Source organism: Enhydra lutris, unplaced genomic scaffold (assembly GCF_002288905.1).
Source record: "Enhydra lutris kenyoni isolate GAN:26980312 unplaced genomic scaffold, ASM228890v2 scaffoldscaffold46, whole genome shotgun sequence".
Taxonomy (NCBI): Eukaryota; Metazoa; Chordata; class Mammalia; order Carnivora; family Mustelidae; genus Enhydra; species Enhydra lutris.
The window spans coordinates 11,315,763-11,329,726 of NW_019154130.1; the positions used below are offsets into that span (position 1 = coordinate 11,315,763).

The following is a 13,964-nucleotide window of genomic DNA, read 5'->3' on the forward strand; positions in this document are numbered from 1 at the left end:
TTTCATTAGACAAATGGTGCCTGCTGCCGCCAAGAAAAAAAGAAAGAGAAAAAGAAAAAAAGGGGGAGGGAAGAAAAAAACCAACTCCCCTGCAAGTAGATCTTCAAGGTACCTTCTTCTTAGGACAGTATTCTACCGTTAAGGAATGGAATAATTCCTAGAACTGGGGATATAAGCCAAGCCAGAAACTCCCAGAGAACCAGTGGAGTCTGAGGAGGAAAAATGGGTCTTAAAATGTATTAGCAGTGAGATCAATAAGTTCTTTAAAACAAGAGTGAAGACTTTAATACTGAGTTAGGTTCCACTTGAAATATATACATCACCTTTATCTTTCAGTCCCTACTCCTTTTCCCAAGCCAAAGACTGGCTCTGGATCAATTTTAATATAAAATTAATGTTTAAGTGTAACATTTAAAATCCTAAGTCTTACTTATAGAATCTTCAAACTCCTACTATAGGTCTTAATCATCAAGTTATTTGGAAAATAAACTGTACAAATTCTCTTTGTGTTAAAGTATTCTGGCTATGGTGTAAAATTTTACCAAAAATTATTTTTATTAAATTACCTACCAAATTTTGTCAAAGAAATGTAATAAAGGCGTTTCTCACTTGTAATAAAGGCATTTCTCATTCTCAAATTCTTCGATGCTATCTAACACAGCTGTATATCTCAATTTTTTTTATAAACATTTCTTTTTTTTTTTTAAGATTTTATTTACTTATTTGACAGAGAGAGAGATCACTAGTCGGGAGAGAGGCGGTGGGGGTTGGGGGAGCAGGCTCCCTGCTGAGCAGAGAGCCCGATTCGGGGCTCGATCCCAGGACTCTGAGATCAAGACCTGAGCTGAAGGCGAAGGCTTAACTCACTGAGCCACCCAGGCGCCCAAGTGTATCTCAACTTCAACACCTCAGCTTGTTATTTTTTTATCAAAGGTAAAAGAGAACACACAAAAAATTACGGAAAATAAGATTCCACCTGCCAGAGATTCACTTTATAAAGTGGCTTTCACTATTCTTATTAGCAGATAGTTGTGGGTTTTTTCGTAAGAGTTTATTTTTAAATAATCTCTACACCTGGGGCTAGAACTCATAACCCCAAGAGCAAGAGTTGCATGTTCCACGGACTCAGCCAGTCAAGCACCCGTTATCAGATATTCTTAAGGAAGACTCTCAACCTCGCTAGCTTCAAGTTCCTCATCTGCAAAATGGTAGTAATATCTACCTCATATTTTTTGTGCACATTAAATAAGATAACACATAGAAGAGAACACTTTACCATGTAACATCTAAACGTTCAGTAAGTGGTGAATAATTAGCCCACCCTCCCCATTTTTGACTGGGCCAAAGATGAAAATGCTGTTAAGTTACAAACAATTTCTGAGAAAGATACAACCTTAAACAGGTATTAAGATGAAAGAAGGAATTGGAGTCAAAGAAAGAAGACAGAAACCCAGAGAAACATTCTGGTCCCCCAAAATAGAAAACCATGGCTTGCTTGTTCAATTTTCTTCTTAAAAATGCTAAAGTAAGGGAGAGAACAGCTACCAGAATGGGCTGGAGTCGAGGTATATTATTGTATGTATTATTCTCACACAATACTACCTTAACACAAACTTGATGCCAAATTAAACCTAGTTATTACTGTATGTTGCTTTCTTCACTGTAACTACATACACGAATGAATAATTATGGACCTATTCTCTCAAACACAGTATCCACTAGCCACATATGGCTATAGGGCAATTAAGCCAAGGGTTGTCCAAAAGGAGATGTGCTGCATGTATAAAATTATACAACAGATGCCAAAAAGTTAGTACAACAAAAAAAAGAATGCAAAATACCTCATTATTTTTTACATTGATTACATGTAAAAATGACACTATTGGTTATATTAAGTAAATATATTATTTAAATTAATTTTACATGGCTCTTCTTTACTTCCTTTAATGTAACTACTAGAAAATTTAAGATTGCATATTTCTATTAAATTGGACGGTGTTATTCTAGACACTAAATTTTATAATATGTCAGTCTCTCTGCCTCAATGTACAATAAAGCTCTTGCAGAGATGAGAACTTCTTGCCATGCTATTTCATGGTCATGCCTGGGGGAGGGGAATACTGTGTGCATGTCCATTTACACACACATACACACATTTACCCTGTATACTCTGTGCACATTGAAAGATCCTCTTCACACTTCTACAGCTGTACTTCCCTAATGCTTATACTTTTGCTGTATTTCAAATTAATTAATTTTTATAGCCTGCACTTTGTCATAAAATTTTGATTAACTTCTTTCTGAAACAATTATTTTCAAAATAAAAATGAGCAAAAGAAGAGAGTACACCGTATACTTTCCTGGGCAATGACTAACTAGCAGGATAGTTTGTGAGTGCAATATTGTGAGCCCAATAATCTTGGACAAGTTATCAGACATTTTAACATTTAACATCACAACGTATCACTTAATGTCAAAAAGGGCAGAGGATTAACTGGTCCAATACAAGGGAAAGAATTCATTCATCTGACCTATTCATATATATCTGCTTTAATATTATCTCTTTTAATCTGTGAATTCCATGTTTGTAAAATTCTGCAGTGCAGAGTAATAAAAAAAGAAAAATGTTTAATTAAAAAATCTACAGCAACTGGCTGGCTACCATTATTCATTTTCATACATGTCATGCTTGAGAAAGCGTTGCATATTTTAAAAAGCTATGGATCTACTAAAGCTGTCAAAATCCAATCTCTGTATACTTCACACTTCTACATTTGAGTAAATCAGCACACATTTATAGGTTCATAAAACTTTTTGACTCATCCCTATGACACAGTGGTTTTTCCCCTCAATTTGTTCTCATTACCAGCTGAAATTAATGAGAAGGTATTAAAGAATGATTTGCAATGGAATTATGTTTCTGCTTCAGAGTACCCATGTAAGCTATCCTGTCTTTCTCTTGCACAATACTGTAGTTTCCTAGGGTGAAGAGTAACTTTAAAAAAAAAAAAAAACAAAACAAGTTTTTCTTCTTGTCATCATAGATAATTAACTATTTTACCTCAAAAGGAAACACAAAAACTTCAGTATGAATTAGAAAAAGGACCACGAAAAAACAAATGTTCCTCATCCTTTGGGTAAATTGAATTTTTTGAAACATCTCGCACAAGCTCTTATACTGGAATATCACTCTGAAAATCACTGCGTAACATTTATCCTACTAGGAAAAGGCTATTAAAGAAACAAACATATACACATTTTTCCACATAGAGTTAATTCGTAATTTGAAAACAAAAGCAAAAGAAATTTAAACTAAGATGGTCTCTTAGCTGTCTGCCCCATCTTAGGAATTCCAACTTATATAAGTTTTTTTTTTTTTTTTTTAATTCAGTTAACATTCTTTTAAAAAAGAAAAAAAAAGGGAGGGACAGAGGGGAACCTCAGATAAGGCAGCACTGAGTATGAGAACATTTTGTTTAAGTTATAAATAGTAAACCAAAGCTCCATTTCCTTTTCTTACTTGGTGGATAAGGAACAGCAGCTCTTCCATCCTTCCCAAGAGGTCGGTCTTCTGCCCCAACTGTAGGCATTTTTGATGAACGCAGTGCAGGTGACACAGCCTAAGAAAAGATTATTATTGAAACAGGGCAACACACGTGTATCTAAGTAGGGCAGTAGTCAACTATTTCTTAACATACGCCTACTGATATTTTGGAATAAAGGTGCTTCCTTACACAGTGTTTACAAGTGAACTTCTAGAAATACCCACAGACTGTGACAAGCTTATCCAGAATGAAAACCAGAGTGACTGAGTCTTGTCTGCATGGATCTGGTAAGGGCAGACTGTACCATCAAAGCACAACTTACAGACCTTAAGCAAATCTTCCTCCCAGGTCATTAGAGAAGTGGTTTTAGGGACACAATAATTAAATTAGGGTGGTGCCTCCAAGGAGTAATTGGCTATCGGTCTGGCTTTCCTTCTGTTTGGAAGCAGGCAGTTAAAAGAGGTGACCTCAAGCCCTCCTGAAGTATGATACTTCCATTTTTCACCACAAAAAAGCCATGTATCTTCTGCTCTTACTTCCACAGTTACCATTCATCTTCATAAAAAAATAACCTTATCACATAAAATTATTGAAATATGCAGAGAGGGCTTTTCTTTGAGTTGTTACTCAAAATAAATTAAGTCCTTTAATAGGCAAGATTATCTTTAAGAACTCAAATGAATGTCTCAAGATAAAATAAAGCAAAAAATATTCTCACAAATAGAAGGTCTTTTACGTATGTATACTTATTCAATGTCACAGGGTTGAAGTGTAAAATTAAATTCAAAGACATTTGAGATGAAAACTTGGACAACGGCCTCACAACACCAGTTATCAGTAAGATGAATTAGCAAAAACAATTCTAAGGTAAGCGATTCTCTTGATTAAATGCCAGACTAGAAATTAGAGTAAAGCAGAAACAATCATTTCAGAGAAATGAAAATTAGATTAAAAATGTCCAACCCTCCTTCACATATTAACGTTACTAAGAACATATTAAAAAACCAAAGTAAACATACCCTCATTTAGTTCAACAGTAATACATAATTTATACAAAGGTAAGTACAATGGCTCTGAGCGCCAGTATAATCACTGGGGATGATGGCTGTGAACAGTCCCCAGCTGCCCCACAATGCCTGCTTTGCCCTCTTTCTTATTCCTCCCTTTCTACTTCTTTTTGATTCTGTGTCTTTTTATGTTTTGTCTTACCACCCCCCACCAAAGCAGCTAACCAAAACCCTAAGGATCATTAAAACCAATCCTACATAACGCCTGACATTTAGGGAGACAGTCAAGTTCAAAAAGGCTCTCAGATGCCTGGATCAACGCTAAAGAAACATGTCATTTCTTGTACTGCAGTTTTTCTCACTGTCATGTCCTTTTCCTTCATGCAGCCACTGCCTGAATTTCCATCCTTGTGTTTTAATCCAATAGAAGTTACCAAACAGTACTCCTGCTTCCTGTGTATGAGGCTGGTGAAAACCAGCTCTTGCTTCTACCAAGTCAGTTCCACACTCAGCAACCTTCGCAGAGGGACACGTTATAGGCAGAGTTCAAAGTTCAAAGCCATAAGAGTGGCTAACCTAACCCTGTCTTTACCCACCACTCAGAGAGCAGACCAATGGTCTGTTCCCTATCCTCCCAACCCTCAGCTGCTTCATTCTCTTGCTTAACCAAGGCTCATTCCAGGCTCAAACTAATGCCTCTCCCCTGCCTCTCACTAACCCTCTCTCCACATCTGAAGTCAAATCTTTTCTTGGAGGCCATTATGATTTCATCATCTTCTAAGTACTTAACATTGGTATAATGGCGTATAGTATCTGTTAATGAGATACATTTTTATTTTAAAGTGAGAACAGGCTTTAGAATTCTGATTCCTACTTAACCTTTAAGCGTTAACTTAAACACTGCTCGCCTGTCACTTTGAACTTGAACATCCAGCATCTTTAGACGCAGGTCAAGTTACTGCACTCACAGTAATAAGCGCACATGGGTGTATACATTTTTATATATTTTTAAGTACATTTGTAACTTTCTTTATATGCACTTCTCTGGAGGTCTGTGAGTACCTTAAGTGTCAGGGCAGGATAGTAACACCTGTAACCTCAGGTACACATCACAGGAAGTGACCATCAGATGAGTAATAAATACATGGGAAATGGACAAAAGGGAAGGAAGGTAAGTATATAAGTGAAAGAAAAATAAACTAATAAACTTATTTCCTTGAAGAGAGGGGCCTATCCTACTCATTTCTTGGTCCCCTAAAGTTAACAGGTACTTCTTTTTGCCAAAAAGTACAGAGGTGATTAGGAGGACGAGGACATAAACTTCCTGATTCAGAGCAGCTCAGCTGTTCTTCTAAGAATTATCATTCTTATCTGTCACTTTAACCACATCATGCCTTAAACTATTTAAATTGTATGTACACAAGTCTTTTCCCCTACTATAGTGCCACAACCCTAAAAAGTACAGATCATACTTGTTTATCTCTCAATATGTAGACTAAGTTCTTACTGATGACATGAATAAAAAGTTACGGGGGCATTATCTTTATAATCAGAGCTAAAGGGACTACATAATATACTTCTACTAGTCTCACGATATTTAGAAGGATTTAAAAACTGAATGGGAAAGATTTTAATATTTACAACAGGAATAAACTAATAAAAGAAGACATCAACAAAGGGAAACCAAGGGGCATTAGAGACTACAGTGACAACTTTTAGAATCCTTTCAAAGTATACAAACATTTCTGCAGAACATTCTGAACCTGAAATAAGGGGCCCCAAAACTCAGTAGACAAAAACAATAAGGAAATACTCCAACAGCGACCCAAGTTCTCCCATGTAAGGAGATTTCTGCTTCGGTAGCTATGGCAGACTCACCCCAAGTTCGTCATCATCGGAATTATCAAAGATGTTGTCTAAGTCATGCAGGGAAGGTGCCAGATCTGTCACCTGTGTAAGGCTACTGGAGCCAGCTCTGCCAGCAGCATTATCCTGCCGGACATCTGCGGGAAAGGAGGCAAAGATGCAGAATAAGCGACTTCATCCACAGAGAAGGAGTGAGAAAAGGGAATGGATTTCAATGCGCAAGACCTGCCTGTGAATTTTTTCCCTAGGTTTTCAGTTAAATTTAGAGACAATTATTTCCAAATATGTTCATCAGTTTTGAAAGTAAATGAAAAACGAACTATGAAAAATTAAAGATGGGATCAAATTACTGCTATTACAGTAAAAATATAATTCTAAATCGAGAAGCATCTCCCTTGCATTTTACTTTAGCAACAATCCAAGTGAGGCAAATAATCATTGTACACACCTGTTTTAGTAGCAGAACTGAAAATAGACATGGCATTTTTCCCATCAGGCACCGGCGTGGAATGACCTGGTGTAGTGACATCCTTGGTACCAAATCCATCCTCTGACTGTATAATAAATTCAGCCAAACAAAACACATGAACACCAACCCAAAGTGTGGAATATGAGGGAGAACACAAAGAATTAGAGAGTAGAATGGAACTTATTATGAGCACAAGTATGATAAACCATGGTCTATGCAACCAAGGGAAATAAAAGATATGTCCTTTTCCCTGAATTTAAACGGAACCCCAAACTCCCACACTGTCCCTCCAATCCTATGGAGTATTCAGAGTCAATCTGGATTTTATGCCTAACCAGTACTGGTGGCATTTGATTACAGACCTGCCACGGTGTTAAAAGCTGCCTTTAATAACATCATAGATACTGAATTATGGTTCGAGCTTTCTGGATCTAGATAGATCTCTACAAAGGAATCTCTGAAGCATTCTCCTGAGCTGTACAGGCCTCTTTTAATGGTCCTTTTCCCTTTATTCTTAAGAATACCTCTTTAAATGGTGCAGTATTTTGGAATGTTTTAAAATTTGAGGCTAAAGACAGCACACACCCCCAGTACTCATTTTTATGACAATGAAACCACTAAAATTAATACTGACATAATCTAGGAGTAGTGTTGATAGTAATTCAGATAGATATATAGGTAAAGCGCTTGGTACAGTAAACACACTAAGCGCTAAATAACCAATAGATATTGTTATCAACATTTTTTCTCCTTACATTTTGGATATTTTGAACAATAATTAAAAAGAAATAAGCAGGGAGCATAGGCCAACAAGAATTAGCGTATGAGAGGAAACATGCGCTGTAAGCTATAGCCTGGAAAATATGAGGCTTCGTTTATGTTCAGCTGACTTTAAACAAAGGTGAGCCGTGACATAAAAAGGAACAATACGTTGTTTCATACAATAGTACCAAGAGCATGAATATGGGGACAGAGCAATCAGGCAAGACTACTTCAAACATTCTGCCTCAGAAGTTTTCCCACACATGTTGTACTGACACAGATCGAAACTCACACCATGCTGGGTACTCTCTATGTTAAATAGTACCTTATTCTTTTTCAGGGAATCCTTCTCCGTCCCTTGTTTGCATTTCTTGTTTGCTGTAAAGATGTATTTTATGTCGCCATCCTCAAAGGTATATGGATCATTGACTTCTCCCAAACTGTCTCCAGGTTGTTGAGCTAGAGGCAATGGGTCAAGGAAGTGGAGTGGCTGCATCTGGGGCTGCTTTTCTTGCCAGATTTTAAACCGTTTGTTAGGTTGTGCTAAGAGTCTAAAAGGGAAAATAAATGATAATTTAAGCAAGATAAACAAAGTAAAAAGATTATCTTTTTTTTTTTAAAGCAGCATTTATAAATTAAAGCACTTGCAAAACTTAAACTTAGAAAATTTATCCCTATAAAGAAGTTCTTTTAGAGATGATGTTCACAAATAAAACTTAGTAGGTCTTTGTGAAGAACATGCTTCTGTCTCTGATTCCATGGATTCCAGTGAAGAGCAGAGATGGGCTCTAAGGACAGAATGACTAGGTTCAAGTTCAATCTGTGTCATCTTCTAACTGTTTGACCCTCGCTTCTTTCTCAGCTTTGAAAATAAGGTAGTAGTAATACGACTGTGGTGAAGATGAACTGAGATGGTCTGGTAAACTGTCAAGAATAACGGATAGCTCAACAGCACTAAAAACAGTATTATTACCAGATGCAGGATACATACCTGACTGCATGCAAAGCCTTCCTTAAAAGTGTCAACATACAAAGAAGGCACTGACCACAATATGAAAAGTCTCATCAAGCTACATCCTTTGACTAACAAACAGCAGGCCAAAAATAAATTAATACCAAGACCTAAATGCCACAATGAAACCTTTATATGGCCACATGTTTAAATAATGACACATGTGAAACCTCACTAAGGAGAAAGCATTTGACTTCTCAGCATTTTCCAAACGCAGAGTCCAGAATGATGAAGAAAAGCATGTTTCATTTTGGCTCTGAAGGGTGAACATGGGGAGATGGAGGAAAGCCCTGACTCTCAGGACCTTACACCTTGGTCAATGGGCATCAGGTGGGTGGTACACAGAGTCGCCTTACCTTTGCAACGCAGTGCTCTCTGAGTTTACCTCCATTTTGGCATCACATCTGTCACCCTGGAGCTCTGGGGGCCGGAACTCAGCATCATCAATGCGGGGGAGGCGATAACTGTGCCACCACTTGTCTGATGACTCAGGGTTCGAGGGCCTAACCCCACAATATAAGGCTGTCTCGCTGACCTCTGCCATCAGAGGCAGTCTTTGGCCTACGAGGACAGTTCTGTCATCCAGAGTCGACAACTGCTGGAGTTCTAGCCCATTTCCATAGAGGGCTGGGTTCACAGGAACAGATGGCGGATCCAAACTCTCTGTTTCCTGACCTCGCGGTTGAGGGCTGAGTGTTGGCGGCAGAGGGGAAATAGGGGAATGAGGTGAATCCATAGGATTCAGATTCATTTGCTTGCTTGTATTTCTGGAAGGCACGGCCATTTGTTTATCATACTTCCTACTGCTAGACACCTCTAAGGAGGAGTCTATCCCTCCCAATCCTAGCTTCTGTCCTGGTGTGTCCTGCTCCACACAGAACTCGTCAGCCACAGAGGGCCTATGGTGAAATGGTATCAAGGGTCTCTTTTGCAATTTGTCTCCCTTTTCTGGTCTTTCTGTTGTTTTGTGCTTAGACGCAGGAGGTGGTAAAGAAGATGATGATGATGGTCCTGCACTGAACCCTGGTTGAGATATTGCGGGAGGTCGATTGGGTCCTACTGCACAACGTTTTAAAAGTTTATGCCTGAAATGAGAATCAAAATAAGGTCAAGAAACAGACCTGAAATCTAAGTGTTACATATAATATGTATGTAATACAATGTATGTAATATAATGTAATATATGTAATATAATGTACAGTATAACATTACTACATCATTATAACATTACAAATAGAAGGCTCTGATAAGCTTTTGTCTTTTAAGCACACACTAGATTCCCAAATCACTGAAAAGGACTCTAGGTGTTAATTATTTTTATAATGACTAAAAACTGCAACACTCTGATGGAAAGTGGTGAATCAACCACACATAAGTTAAGCAGATAAAAGATGGACTTAACAGTGCTAACCCCTACCAAAGACTGATGTGAAAAATCCTCAAATCTTTCAAATTTGGTGACGGCTTCAGATAACATATTCACATTGCATCTTAAAACCAAGAGTAATGAGATCATTTGCCAAGAAAGAGAGAAAAAAATCTTCTAATTTCTATCTTACAACACTCTACTAACTCCAATATAGAATGGCTTATAATAGCTTGTACTGTAGTAAATTGGGAATAAAATAATTATGTGATTCTCCCCCAAAGTGTGAAAACAAGAAAATGAGGGTCGATCCATGAATCTTTAACAGAATAAATAGACTAGAAATCTTATATGCCATTCTTATCAAAAAAAGAAGGAATAAAAGACAACTTTGGATTTTCCAGACTCACAAAATTAGACAGAAGTAAAAAAAAAAAAAATGGTGAGTGAATATGAAAACAACAAATGCAGCTGTACCAAGCAGGGTAGCAAGTCTGCTCACATCCTAACACACTTCTTGGCAAACATAGGTGTGAGATATTGCTCAGGAAGGGCCACTAGATGATGCGAAGGTTCAATCTGTGCAACAAAGTTATACAGTAGGTCAGCCAGTTCCTCCCAATATATAAATCCACCCAGGGAAAAAAACCTGAGCTCTCCTGCCCATGCAGCAGTAACTCTCTGAGGCCACTAGGGTGGCATTAAATTACTGCTATATCACACTCAATGGTGCCCTAGTGAGCAGTAAAACGGATTTGTGTGGCATAATGGGATGGTTTAGTGGGACAGCAGGATGGCCACCCTGCCCCATAAGGCCATTAAATAGTGTGAGGAGTGGACCGTTCCATAACGGGTTTGGTAATCTTGCAGTAGATAATCTGAAAAGGCTCTTGCTGAAGTCTTTGCTACTCTTTAAAAAAAAAAAAAAAAATCAGAGTTTGAAGAAGGTTGTTTAAGCATAAAGCTACTGACAATAAGGGGAAAATTGCACCTTAAATCTCCAGGGCACAGCAGCACACTAAGAGGTGAATATCTCATCTGAAAATAATCTCAATCACATCTTGTAAGGGGCTTATTTTAAAACAGTTCAAAGAATCTTTTACATAAAACTTTTTCACTTGGATTTTCTCTCTCAGAGCATTTATCCACACCAGTCCTTTGATAGATAGTTTATGGTAGCCTCTTCAAAGTAAGGACTTTTGGCAAACCAGAAAATCTCAAAGTCATTTTTTTTTCAATTGTATTTAATGACTCGGCTACACTGTGAAATGGTTACAATCAGGGATTCACTAGTGAGTAACAGACTATCACAGCAAATCTCTGAACAGGTAAGAGGCCTCACTGAAGCAAGGAGCAGGAAATCAGCCTCAAAAGGCTAAATATATGGGTGGTCCAGTGGTGGGAAGGAACCAGAAGAAGCAGGGCCAAATAGTGTAGAAACACAAGGTGACTAAAAGAACGAGAATTACTATCATAGACATTTCCAAGGAAATCAGTGTGAAATGCAAGGATAAAATTCATCTATAAAATGAAGAAAAATAATAAATGATAAAGTTTCTAGGCTGAAAAAGGGAAACTGTGGTAAAAATGACTGGAACAAGATACTTGACCTGTGAGAAAACACACATGTCAATATTAAGGAATTTCTTAAAGGCATCTCCTAAAATATAAGACCAGAGTATATATGAGAAGTCAGGTCTAGAGATAAATACTTGGAAGTCAATGGAATGAAATGCATAACTAAAAAAAGACCTGAAGGTATAAGAATCTGGTCAGGAAATAGAGGAGTGATTCCAAAGGACAAAAGAAAAAGTGCTATTTAGTTACACTTCAGGTAAAAATAATTCAAGGGAGCAAATAAAAATGTCACAGAAATCAGCAAAAAGGTTATTTTTAACAGCTGAAAAATCTAGATTAAGGAAAAGAAGAGCAAAAATAGGATGAGGGCATAAGCAAAGCTAAATACACCAACATTTTTATCCTAGGTACTTTCTAAAGGTGGCCCATAACTTGGCTGTGAGCTGTTTAGAAATAAGAATTAATAAGAAAAGGCTTTCTGTCACACAAGTTATAATGGCCTAGAAACAGAAGGAAAATAGGTATTCAGCTGGTATACCACACCTATCCTGAGACGAGAGGTGCTCAGAGAGGACCCTTAATGAACAACTTCTTCAAAAAAGCCCTCTTTAAAAAATTAATACTGCACATTTCATTAGGCTAATATTTACAGCATCTCTCAAAAAAAAAAAAGCTGACTAGAGAGGCAGAGCTTGATAAAAGAGAATCAACGTAAGGGACAAGAGAGGAAAGGACGGGAATATGGTGTGAAAACTGCTGTTTAAGCATGTACACATACACACACACAGTTTGCACATATTCTCAGGGGTCATTTGACTGCCTCCCTACCCTGAAGCCAACTTATTTATGTCACAATAAGAACCCCTAAAAAACTAGGGAAATGAATGGCCATTTTCTTAATATACTTTATCTCAAAAGAACTTTTTCTAAGTGTTGAACAGTATCAAATGTGAAAATATATACTTTGGAAACAAAGCTACTCTAAGTTGCTCATTAAGTGAATAATCACCATCACATCCTCAATAGTCACCTGAGCTAGGGGTGAGGCCGACATACACTTAAGAAATCTAAGAACGCTGGGGTACTTGGCTGGCTCAGTTGGTTAAGCGTTCGACTCTTCATTTTGGCTCAGGTCATGATCTCGGAGTCATGAGATCAAACCCCGCATCAGGCTTTGTGTTCAGCACAGGGTCTGATTGAGATTCTCTCCATCCCTCTCCTCCTGGCTCTCCCCCTGCGTGCACCCATTCTGCCCACTCGCATAGGTGTGAAATAAATAAAAAAAATCTTAAAAAAAAAAAAAAAAGAAATCTAAGAACCCTAATGAAAGCCCATGACAATAAGACTCTTTACTACTACAAGGAGTGATACGTCAAGGTAATATACAGAGGAGCAAATATTTTCTACAGAAATCAATTCAGGGTTCTATTCAAGTATCTAACTGAATGAATAATTTTAGCTTCTGGCAGGTTTTATTACTAAATACCTACCTCAAGCATCAAAACATACCAGCACTGACAACAAGACAAATTATCTATGGAAGGTTGATTTAATCCAAATTCTATGAACTCTAGCCAACTTGTTTAGTATTTACCTCTATTTTAAAATTAAGAACAATTAAATAAATTCATTTAAAGGGGAATAGATTGTCTTATCAAATGCCTTTTGGTTTTGGAGTAGTTACCACAAAAAAATTTGTGGGAGCAATTTGATAACAGGGCCACAGTCACAGTTGTCAAATAAAGCTCTTTTTGAGTCCTGACAATAAAACTGTTATCATCTGTATTTAAGAAAAGACCTATCTTTTCCTTCTCTACTAGAGGAGGAAGACTGAAAACAAAACAAAACAAAATAAAGAAAAAGCGGTCTGAGAGTCCACGAGACAGCCAACAAAAGGTCCCAACATTTTATCGGACCCCTGTTCTGCCTTGTCTACTACCTACCTAGAACAGGAACAGCTGACTCTTTGGGTTGGATCCACAAAATCCCAAGTAGCAGGATTATTAGCAGGCTCTTCTTCAAGAGTTGGAGTTGACATTTGGCTCCTCCTAAAAAAGGTTAAAAATGTGACTTGTGTAAACATGAGAAAATACTTATACCTCAATGGGGGAGAGGGATATTTTAAAAGACCTGAATACATTTCACATAGTAATGTTATCTAGCTGATAGTGCTGAGCAATCCAAGGTTGGGGGCGGGGGTGGGGAGAGGGGCGTAGGGAGAGCAAACTTGTTCTATGCACTAGAAGAAGCAAGATTCAAAATATTTCTATTTAAGTTGACTGCACATTTTAACATGGATACAAAGCACTTAAAACACTACCTGGCACTATTAGTTGTTGCTTTAAAAAGTCACCTAAAT

At 37.6% G+C, this 13,964-nt stretch overlaps 1 protein-coding gene across 3 annotated transcripts in view; it reads right to left on the minus strand.

The window, feature by feature from the left end:
• The window catches only part of LOC111156534 (mediator complex subunit 13 like), a 324,386-nt gene that overhangs the window by 42,901 nt on the left and 267,521 nt on the right, over positions 1–13,964 (minus strand). For 2 of the 3 annotated variants that reach the window (XM_022517494.1, XM_022517493.1), the window contains exons 4-9: positions 13,549–13,653; positions 9,018–9,746; positions 7,975–8,200; positions 6,867–6,972; positions 6,431–6,555; positions 3,521–3,620 (exon numbers count right to left, since the gene is read on the minus strand). The exons of the other annotated variant lie outside the window; for it this stretch is intronic. In XM_022517494.1, coding sequence (XP_022373202.1) covers positions 3,521–3,620; positions 6,431–6,555; positions 6,867–6,972; positions 7,975–8,200; positions 9,018–9,746; positions 13,549–13,653 — 1,391 coding nt within the window. The remainder of the gene's footprint in view (positions 1–3,520; positions 3,621–6,430; positions 6,556–6,866; positions 6,973–7,974; positions 8,201–9,017; positions 9,747–13,548; positions 13,654–13,964) is intronic. 3 annotated transcript variants of the gene reach the window in all.